Source organism: Quercus suber, unplaced genomic scaffold, assembly GCF_002906115.3.
Source record: "Quercus suber isolate HL8 unplaced genomic scaffold, Cork oak 2.0 scaffold_662, whole genome shotgun sequence".
NCBI classification, from domain to species: domain Eukaryota; kingdom Viridiplantae; phylum Streptophyta; class Magnoliopsida; order Fagales; family Fagaceae; genus Quercus; species Quercus suber.
In genome coordinates, this window is record NW_027070103.1 from 108,341 (window position 1) to 119,045 (window position 10,705).

Sequence of the window (10,705 nt, forward strand, 5' to 3'; positions counted from 1 at the left end):
TTGTAGGCTTTCAGTCGCGAACTTAGCCATTTTGGCTTCCTATTTGTTTAATTATATTTCCTCTTAACAAAAAAATAAAAGAAAAAGGATAAACTTTTTGTTTAAAAATATATTTTTTTTCCCAGTTTTATTTTTGGACTGGGTAATGCCACCCGTTTGATATGATGAAACTTGTCACAGATCATTAAAAAATAAAAAATAAATAAATAATATAAGAGCCCACTTGCGATATCCATACCAGGGTTTATTTAAAAGGCCATTATAAATCCAAATAATTAAAAAAGAGAGAGAGAGAGAGAGCATTCATCCTGTAATTTTATTTTCCCACATAGAATCTGCTGGCCTTAAACCACCATTTCTACAGATTAACTTCTTTTTTAAAGTAGCATATTTGCAAAAAAAGCCCAAATAGGCAACAATTCATGGTGAAGTGAGAAGCACACCACTACAACATAAATATGTACAATCTCACAATTAACATTTCAATTCAACACTATTTAAAAGAAAATTGGCTACAATTTTCCAATTATAATGTTGTTTTACAATTGCCTGAGTCCGGCTAAATTTATATGCATATCTACCTACACTTCATAAGCCGATGTAAATAACACTTGTATTACATCAACCTACTCTTCCAGGAAAAAAAGAGGGAGTGGGGAGACAAAAACAAAAGTTACAAAACAGTACCTTTCTTTTTCCTCCCAAAAGATTATACTAAAAAATTCCACCCAAATATCATCCACACTAATTGGATAATGTTCCTAAGCTATTTCCTTTTTATGTTGCAATCTCATCAACCTCAGAGTTAAACACAAAACTTGGAAATGTCGTCGTTATGTCCCTGCATTCATTTCAAAATTTGTGAATTATAAAATGTCAGAGCTTGGTGACTGATTTTTTGTATAAACAGGAGATAAATCATGTCATATATATACATGACAAATAATTTTCCTCATACCTCAAATAGGGGAGGGTCATGATCTTTAATAATGATGGATTCTTGACCACGAAATTATCCCACTCCGACTTGTCTATCTTCCCATCTTTGTCCACATCAGCATCCAAGAAAGTCTGAACACACATGAAGAGCTCAATGGTAAACCAATTGTTCGTAAAATTGAAAGCAATTAAGTTTCATACCATCAAGATCCTACCAGCAAATCACAAAGCATATAACCTTTCATATTTTCATTTCAAAGAAAAGAGAATACGAAGTAGAAGTGGGGGAAAATACACAGCAAGACAGTCTGAACACACATGAAGAGCTCAATGGTAAACCATTTGTTCATAAAATTGAAAGCGATTAAGTTTCATACCATCAAGCTCCTACCAGCAAATCACAAAGTATAACCTTTCACATTTTAATTTCAAAGAAAAGAGAATATGAAGTAGATGCGGGGGAAAATTCACAGCAAGACATATATCCTGCCATTATATACGTTCCCCTTCAATGGACCAGACATTCACCCCGACAAAAATAGTATCAACAGACAGAAAATAACTAAATTGTTAAACCTAGCTATTAAAAATATCTAGGCTTCAACACACTCTAGAGTGGGCTGATAATCTTTCCCCATGTAATTGTTTTTACTTCTTACTCTGGGACATATGAAACAACTCACCTTATCAAGTATCATCTCAATGGTCTCGTCAGCCAACTTCATTTCAGATTCACAAAGAAGTGCGATTAACATTTGCTTGACCTGCCAAAATCACATAAAATGAAGATGCCTACAAGGATGTTTCAATAAAAGAATATGAAATCAAAAAAACAAATTCTGGAAGTTTGGCTGCAACTTCTTTTCTAATTAGATATGTATTTGTACACCAGAAATAAGAAAATCAATTGACAAGGTGACGACCTCCCTGGAGCTCATTTGATCTTGGTAAAAAATTATTATTTTTGTACTTGTGCTTGGATTGCTATGTTGTATTCCTACAAGGAACAAACCTTTTTTTTTTTTTTTTTTAAAAAAAAAAAAAAAAAAAAAAAAGACTCAAAAGATAAATACTACGGTGCACCTTTAGCGTGATAGTTACTTTACAAGTACAAGTTTTGATGGGTGGGAGAAGTAAAAGTTAAGGTTCAAGTTTTCAAAATGAAGTTTAACACATAGAGTTAAATTAGACTAAAGTAGAATTTTATCTCAATTCAAAAAATAGACTACAAAGGTAAATAAGAAATTTTTAATTCAGGTTCAAATTCAGACCCCATAAACTTAGAGCACACATTTTAAAATCAATGGGAATATTAAAAATTCTCCACCGAAATCAAAACGATTAAATATAGTCCAAAATTCTCAGTGTAATGGATAATCTATGAAAAGAAAAACTTATTTACAATTTCTTAAATTATTAAAATATATATATACACACACACAATACGTTTAGTAGAATATATTAAGTTTCTTAGATAAATATAAATACATGGATTATCAATTTTTAAAAAATCGAACACCAAAAATGATTATCAACTTGCAAAAAGTCATAAACCAAAAATACAACCAATCCCAAACTGAAAGAATACAACTTTAGAATTTTCAAATCAAATCGATTTGGTTGGTTGGTCGAGTTGTCAACTGAAAAGTGTAAACTTTTTGTCCCATGCCAGGGTGAGCCATGTCTTTCGGGAAGTAAACCGTAGTGCTGATGCGCTTGCAAGGAATGGCAGCGCAATGGAGGAAAATTTGTGTGTTTTTGATTCAGCCCCAAACTTTGTTAAGGAGTTGTTATGCTTTGATGTTAATGGGGTTAACTATTGTAGGCTTTCAGCCGCGAACTTACCCATTTTGGCTTACTAGTTGTTTAATTATATTTCCTCTTAACCAAAAAAAAAAAAAAAGGATAAACTTTTTGTTTAAAAATATTTTTTTTTTCCCAGTTTTATTTTTGGACTGGGTAATGCCACCCGTTTGTCATGATGAAACTTGTCACAGACCATTAAAATAATAATAATAATAATAATAAATAATATAATATAAGAGCCCAATTGTGATATCCATACCAGGGTTTATTTAAAAGGCCATTACAAATCCAAATAATAATAAATAAATAAAAAAGAGCATTCATCCTGTAATTTTATTTCCCCACAAAGAATCTGCTGGCCTTAAACCACCATTTCTACAGATTAACTTCTTTTTTAAAGTAGCATATTTGCAAAAAAAAACCCAAATAGGCAACAATTCATGTTTACGTGGGAAGCACACCACTACATTATAAATATATACAATCTCACAATTAACATTTCAATTCAACACTATTTAAAAGAAAATTGGCTACAATTTTCCAATTATAATGTTGTTTTACAATTGCCTGAGTTCGGCTAAATTTATATGCATATCTACCTACACTTCATAAGCCGATGTAAATAACACTTGTATTACATCAACCTACTCTTCCAGGAAAAAAAGAGGGAGGGGGGAGACAAAAACAAAAGTTACAAAACAGTACCTTTCTTTTTCCTCCCAAATGATTATACTAAAAAATTCCACCCAAATATCATCCACACTAATTGGATAATGTTCCTAAGCTATTTCCTTTTTATGTTGCAATCTCATCAACCTCAGAGTTAAACACAAAACTTGGAAATGTCGTCGTTATGTCCCTGCATTCATTTCAAAATTTGTGAATTATAAAATGTCAGAACTTGGTGACTGATATTTTGTATGAACAGGAGATAAATCATGTCATTTATATACATGACAAATAATTTTCCTCATACCTCAAATAGGGGAGGGTCATGATCTTTAATAATGATGGATTCTTGACCACAAAATTATCCCACTCCGACTTGTCTATCTTCCCATCTTTGTCCACATCAGCATCCAAGAAAGTCTGAACACACATGAAGAGCTCAATAGTAAACCATTTGTTCGTAAAATTGAAAGTGATTAAGTTTCATACCATCAAGATCCTACCAGCAAATCATAAAGCATAACCTTTCACATTTTCATTTCAAAGAAAAGAGAAAATGAAGTAGAAGCGGGGGAAAATACACAGCAAGACATATATCCTGCCCTATATATGTTCCCCTTCAATGGACCAGACATTCACCCTGACTAAAATAGTATCAACAGACAGAAAATAACTAAATTGTTAAACGCTATTAAAAATATCTAGGCTTCAACACACTCTAGAGTGGGCTGATAATCTTTCCCCATGTAATTGTTTTTACTTCTTACTCTGGGACGTATGAAACAACTCACCTTATCAAGTATCATCTCAATGGTCTCGTCAGCCAACTTCATTTCAGATTCACAAAGAAGTGCGATTAACATTTGCTTGACCTGCCAAAATCACATAAATGAAGATGCCAACAAGGATGCTTCAATAAAAGAATATGAAATCAAAAAACAAATTCTGGAAGTTTGGCTGCAACTTCTTTTCCAATTAGATATGTATTTGTACACCAGAAATAAGAAAATCAATTGACAAGGTGACGACCTCCCCGGAGCTCATTTGATCTTGATAAAAAATTATTATTTTTGTACTTGTGCTTGGATTGCTATGTTGTTTTCCTACAAGGAACGAACTTTTTGTATTTTTTTTTTTTTTTTTTTATCATAAGTGTAACCCATGTTATTTTGGAGATTGCAACAGGAAAGAAGGGAAAACTGACAAATCCACTTAAAGGGGTGGCTTTCTCTCTTGAGCATTTCAATAGAATCCCATCCCCACCTTTTCTGAGATCTTAACAGAGGGTTGCAAACAAGATCATCACCAAACAAAATATATGATCATGTCCTATATACTATTTAATTTGGAAAGTGACAAAATATAAAGACATCCAATGTGGATTCACAAGAAAACACCAATTAGCTACATGCGCAATAGGTCCTGATTGATCATGTCCTATGTACTATTTAATTTGGAAATTGACAAACTATAAAGACATCCAATGTGGATTCACAAGAAAACACCAATTAGCTACATGCTCAATAGGTCCTGATTGAACTCATACTCTCAACTAGTCAGCAGTAACCACGTAAATCTCTTTTATCTTTGATAGGTCAGTAAAAACACCAATTAGCTACATGCGCAATAGGTCCTGATTGATCATGTCCTATATACTATTTAATTTGGAAAGTGACAAACTATAAAGACATCCAATGTGGATTCACAAGAAAACACCAATTAGCTACATGCTCAATAGGTCCTGATTGAACTCATATTCTCAACTAGTCAGCAGTAACCACGTAAATCTCTTTTATCTTTGATAGGTCAGTAACCAACCAAATCTGACCAAGCAAGAAGGAAAAAAAAAATTCTAGATGTAGTGATTTTCTCACCCAACAATTTGAACTACCATAGCAGAAAAGCAAAAGGGTCCTGAAATTGCATTAACAGGTATAAACAAGAAAAATTTTAAGCCAACAACATACCTCTTGTCGTTCAATATAGCCTGTATTATCCAAATCATAGAGCTTAAATGAAACTGCAAAATAAATATAAATATTAGTTTTCATAACAGTCAAATATATGATACAGTAAGGATATGCATAGCACCGTGGAAAACAACAGTACTACACTTTACAATTGAAGGTCAAAATACATCATATCCATGACTTACAATCAATCTTGTCTTCCTGAGGAACATTGGGATGGAAGACATTAAGTGCTCTAACAAAGTCACCGAAATCAATGACTCCCTTCCTCTTAACATCAAACAGATCAAAGATCTGCATGTAAAATTACTCCAATCTCAAAACAAACACAATTGATTGAAAGCTTCCATACATTGCATAACAAAGAAGAGAGAAAAAAAAATGCCGTAACATTTCAATCAATATTAACCATAATTTTTTTTTCCTCTTTACCTACATTAAACTCATCAAATGATTAACGAAATCACAGAAAATACTTAAAATGAGATTAATACAAATTTAAATAATTAAAGTTTTCAGCAAAAGGCCAGCACTTACTTTTTTGTAATCACCACTTAAAAAAAATCATTGATACAAAAATATAAAAATATCTTATCCAAAAATTTAGAGAGTTTAGATTTGCTTTAAATTCTAATTAATAATTACCATAGGTTTAATACTAAGATATTGTTACAATATCCATCTAGACAAGTATATAAAAAGGTAAAATGAAAAGATTTAATACCCGATTTGCAAAGAGATTCTCTTTCTTCCTGTTCTTGAAAAGTGCCAACTGAAATTCTTCCTGCATATATAACAAAGTCAATGTCACATATTGAATTAAAATCTGAACAATCACATTTCCAAATATATATAGATGTGTACTAAACATAGAAATGGACAAGTATAACAAATGTCATCCCAACAAATAACATGCATGTCTGTAACTTAGAAACTGAATAGGTTAATTGTGAGGCTATAAACCCAGGTAGAGAGAGAGAGAGAGAGAGAGAGAGAGAGAATCTCATCAGAAAATTAATATTTGGAAGTAATATTATAAAAGCTAAGTTCCTTCATCATCACCACCATCATGGGATAGGATATCTATGCATGAAGCCACACTCAAAAGGGCCATGGCTCAACTTTGAAAAAAACACGGATGATCAATCACAGAAACAGAGTCACAGAAAGCACATGCCCTTGCAATCTGAACATGGTTGCAGAAGCATAGAAGAAGCCTTATGTTTTTTTAGAAAAATAAAAAATACACACAAAGAAGCGAACGCCTTTATGTATTTTTCTTCTCTCTCACTTTTTTCCCTTAGTGGTAAGTTATGCATGCACCCAATGGATTTTGAATCCATGATCTCACATAATGGGACTTGCCAATATTTCTTAGAACAATATATAAAAAGAAACCAAGGAAATTCAGATAGAAGCAACATGGTAGGAAATGCAACATGATAAGCAAACTGTTGAAGAGAAGAAGCCTTGGTTTTAAGCACAAACATACCTTGTTTATCAACCCATCATCAATTACAGAACTGCTAATGCTCTTGTAAAGCTCAAAAAGTGCTTCAACTTCACTAACAGTAACTGGGAAATAAAAAAGGCACACAAGATGAAAAAATTAAAACTAGAAAGAGAGAGTTGTGAGAATGTACAATAAATAGAATATGTATTTATATTTATATGTTACACAGACCCAATGCTTCTTGAACTCACAACCTCACCCTTCACCCCAATATCATTATATTGATACTCAAAGAAAGAAGAATAAAATGGAGATGGATAAAAATATCGTTCAGCTTTCATTATTATCTAAATTCAAAGGTTAGTCTTAGAGTAAAGGCAGACAAGTCAGCTGTCATTTCCTTCGTTCATTTATGATGTGTACCAGGCATCTCCAATTTACAGATAATTACAATTGAATGTATTAAGTTATCCATTGAGCCTATGACATATCCAAGACAAGACAGGTTACATACAAGACTTGTAAATGGAGGTTATTTCTTTGTACAGTCTTCCTTGCCCAAGCTGGATTAAAATGAAGTTCACAGGTTTTGGCATAGCCAAACCTGAATGTGTATGCCAACCAACTTTTTGAGCTTCTCTGGCATTACAATACCCCCAAGGATGATAGATAACTGGCATAGCAGTTACATCATGCAGGGATTTATCTATTCTTCTTAGCAATTTATCTTTTCTGAACATAAAGTCCGATTAGATGTGACCAACACTATAATCACAACTTTTAGAAAAATCAGAGTCTACAATTGCAAAATACATGACACTTATGCTTGACCTCAATTATTAAAACAGTAAAAGAAGCAACTTACAAGCAGTTTGTGAAGCAAGAACAATTGGGTCCTCGTGTCCTGGAACCTGTCTTCTTCCAGTAGACTGAAAACAGCCCATTTACGGAAGAAGATGGCGGAGGAAGCAGAGCCCTTGAAAACAAGCGCCTAGGCTTCACTACAATATATCAGCAAAACCATCTTAACCTTGCAATTACAAATCCAAATTCAAAGACCGCCATGCAGAAAAATAATTAGTTTTAAATAAATCCCAATTTAAAATTAAATGCAAAAAAAAAAAAAAAAAATCATTGAAATTTTCCACCACATGAATCAGTTAAAATTTGATTGATTCATTGTTTGATCCAAGAATTCAGTATAATCATTCAAATGAGTCTTCCATGAAAAATTGAACTCTCTAAAACCGTTTCCTTGAATGAAAAATTAGAGGAAAATAAAATAAATAATAAATAAATAAAGCTTTCAACCAACATCATTCTCTACAACATTTAATTCCTCAAAAACTGAAGGAAGAAAGTAAAAAAGGAAAGATTTTTTTTATTCTTGTTTCCTCACCCATAGCTCCGCCAAATAAAACAGATCCAAGATTTACGCATAAAGATTTTATTTTGCATGATATCCCTTCATTTTCTCAGCAATCAAACAGAGACTTATAATAAAAGACCCAAAATCTAAACTTGCAAGAACACATCATATTCCTCCATTTTCACCAACCCAGAGACTAATAACAAACAAGCATCAAAGACCCATCATCCAAATCCAAAACACATTACATTTTCCATCAATTTCTCAGCTAACAAACACAGAATTACAACAACAAACAAAACCCAAAACCCCAAAACCTCAAATTAAAATCCATGCAAAACCCATAACATAATATTTTTTTTGTTTTTTTGTGATTTTGTTAAAAGAAAGGAAGGAAGAGAAACTCACCGACCAACAAAAATTGGCCGAAAAACCGAAATCGAAGAGAGAACTGTATAAAAAGAGATAACGGGCACAGAATTGAGGACGAGAACAAACCAGAAAGAGAGATGGAGGGAGAGATTGAGTTTGAGGGAAGCGAAGAAACCGAGAAACTCACGGCTGATTTATTTGAGGAGCTGTCTAAAAATAAGCTCTCTCTCTCTCTCTCTCTCAAAAACGAGAGAAGTCTGTTGCGAAGTTAGAAACGACACTGCGAGTTTCTGAGAAAATATAGGAAGTGGATGTGGGTGAGGCGCGTGTCCTTCACGTTCTACTTCTGCGCGTGCAAAAGGACGACTTGAAGCCTTAGGCTCTAGGCTTTGGCATTTCGGAATATTCCTTTTAAAAAAAAAAAAAATTTAATAACAAATCTTAACGGGAATTCGTTTACCATCTTACCATAATCTTTTTTTTTTTTTTTTTTTTTTATAGAAACTACCATAATCATATAAATAAATTTTTTTTTTTAATTTCGGCAACCCCTCTCTAATTCTATTTTCTATCCAAAAAAAAAAAAAAGGTGTAGAGATTCATTGCATATAAACACGAGAAGAATGAAGGGTCGTCTAAGTTCTAGTCAATTGTTTCTCAAAAAAATTAAAAAAAATAAAATTCTAGCCAATAATTCAGAGGCCAAAAATTAGTATTTTATTTTAATACATAACCTATCTATCAAAAGAAAAAAAAAAACAAAATTATTAGATAAAACCTTGTTGGTCTATTAGGAGACAATTGAGTAATAGACAGCCACTAAATTTGAAAGACGTGTCACTATTATAAATTTAGAGATTTTTAAGTTTCATCTACCGCGTATGTAACTTTTCACATGTGTCGTAATCAAAAAAGAATATGTAAAACTACTTTCTTATATTTAAAAAATTGTTTGGTTAATAGTTGTGCCTTAAGGAATTTGTTAATGAACTATTTAAAAAAAGTTTCAATACTGCTTTCATTGAAAATATAAAAAATTATTAAAAAAAATTTCTAAAAAATGTTTATAAAAATATTTCTTAAATTAATGGACTTAAGAAATCTGTTATCTTTTCCCTTTAAAAAATATATTTTTAAAAAAAGATAAAACTTTTTTTTTAGAAGAATAGCTTATATAGCTTCTTTTTTAAATAGGGGAAATAACTTATATAGCTTGATTAGTCATACAAATAAATAAATGTAACTTGCACATAAAATAAAACAAAATTCGGACTTATTGTCACAGGATGTGCAAAAGTGCCTGGCTTTAAAATAATTCTCTTGCACACTTCTTTACTCCAGTGTTAACCTTAGCCATTTGATTTTTAAATTACTATATAGTACATAAATTTCCTTTTCCTATAAAAAAAATTCTATTGCAGTAACAATCATTAATTGGGTTTCTAAGGAATTCTTAAAATAATTGCATCACGGGTGGGTAAGCTAAGATAAGTAGCAAGAAACTTAATGAAAACTTGTCTAAGTTTATATAATATGGCGACAAATTTGGATATGTACAATTTTTGACTACAAATTTGGTTGTAGTAGATGGTTAAAGCTCTCACTAAAAATATTAACATAATTATATATTTTGAAAATCTACTCATTAGATTGCATGTGTTTTATGTTTTTAACATGGATGTTAAATTTTATATCAATCGAATGTTATTTACTATCTTATCCATAAACTTATTTTTTATACATAATTTTAAACTATAAAAACTTGAAATTTAAATATTTGATTGATAATATAGCTATTGATTTTAGATATTTTGAAAATTTTGCAAGCATAAAAGATATAAAAAGAAAATATATTCCAATGATGGATTTGTTAAAATTCACATCTAATAAAAAGATATTAAGTGAGGTTAAAATCATTAGCTGCAACTTAATTTGTAACCAAACTTTGTTCTATGAATATATAAGTACAATTGAAGATCTAGAAGATCTAATATGCGTAAGATAAGGCATACAACTTGTTTATAAGTTTGAATGAATCATATTATTAAAATAGACCTATATAATCTTATAAACTTGTGTGTGGAGATTCATTAATTTTTTAAAACTCATTTGTTATATATACTTGTG

At 31.4% G+C, this 10,705-nt stretch overlaps 2 protein-coding genes across 7 annotated transcripts; both read right to left on the bottom strand.

The window, feature by feature from the left end:
* Positions 1–496: 496 nt before the first annotated feature.
* Positions 497–1,712, bottom strand: LOC136064310 (calcineurin B-like protein 9; the record flags this gene model as incomplete). The annotated part of the gene is made up of 3 exons (XM_065765900.1): positions 497–841; positions 959–1,071; positions 1,623–1,712. Coding segments are annotated over 3 exons (267 nt in total), but the record flags the coding sequence as incomplete, so codon positions are not given.
* A 1,525-nt stretch (positions 1,713–3,237) lies between these two features.
* Positions 3,238–8,863, bottom strand: LOC112022362 (calcineurin B-like protein 9). 6 transcript variants are annotated; one of them, XM_024054945.2, is made up of 9 exons: positions 8,705–8,863; positions 7,703–7,838; positions 6,877–6,959; positions 6,109–6,168; positions 5,570–5,678; positions 5,382–5,434; positions 4,206–4,286; positions 3,722–3,834; positions 3,238–3,604 (listed from the first exon to the last, which is right to left on the bottom strand). In XM_024054945.2, exons 2-9 carry the CDS (start codon positions 7,779–7,781, stop codon positions 3,541–3,543), a joined length of 642 nt encoding a protein of 213 aa, XP_023910713.1. In that variant the 5' UTR covers positions 7,782–7,838; positions 8,705–8,863; the 3' UTR covers positions 3,238–3,540. The 6 variants fall into 6 exon arrangements, with proteins under 6 accessions (XP_023910713.1, XP_065621973.1, XP_023910712.1 ...); XM_065765901.1 differs by having other exon boundaries at positions 7,703–7,861; XM_024054944.2 differs by having other exon boundaries at positions 7,703–7,867.
* Between the last annotated feature and the right edge of the window lie 1,842 nt (positions 8,864–10,705).

Bases quoted from the DNA above. Each gene is read 5' to 3' on its own strand.
- LOC112022362 (XM_024054945.2), bottom strand. From the start codon at position 7,781: ATGGGCTGTTTTCAGTCTACTGGAAGAAGACAGGTTCCAGGACACGAG. The intron at 5,435-5,569 runs GTAAGTCATGGA...TTTATTTTGCAG, and splicing joins TCAGGAAGACAAGATTGATT to TTTCATTTAAGCTCTATGAT. The intron at 4,287-5,381 runs GTATGTTGTTGG...TGATTTTGGCAG, and splicing joins GCTATATTGAACGACAAGAG to GTCAAGCAAATGTTAATCGC.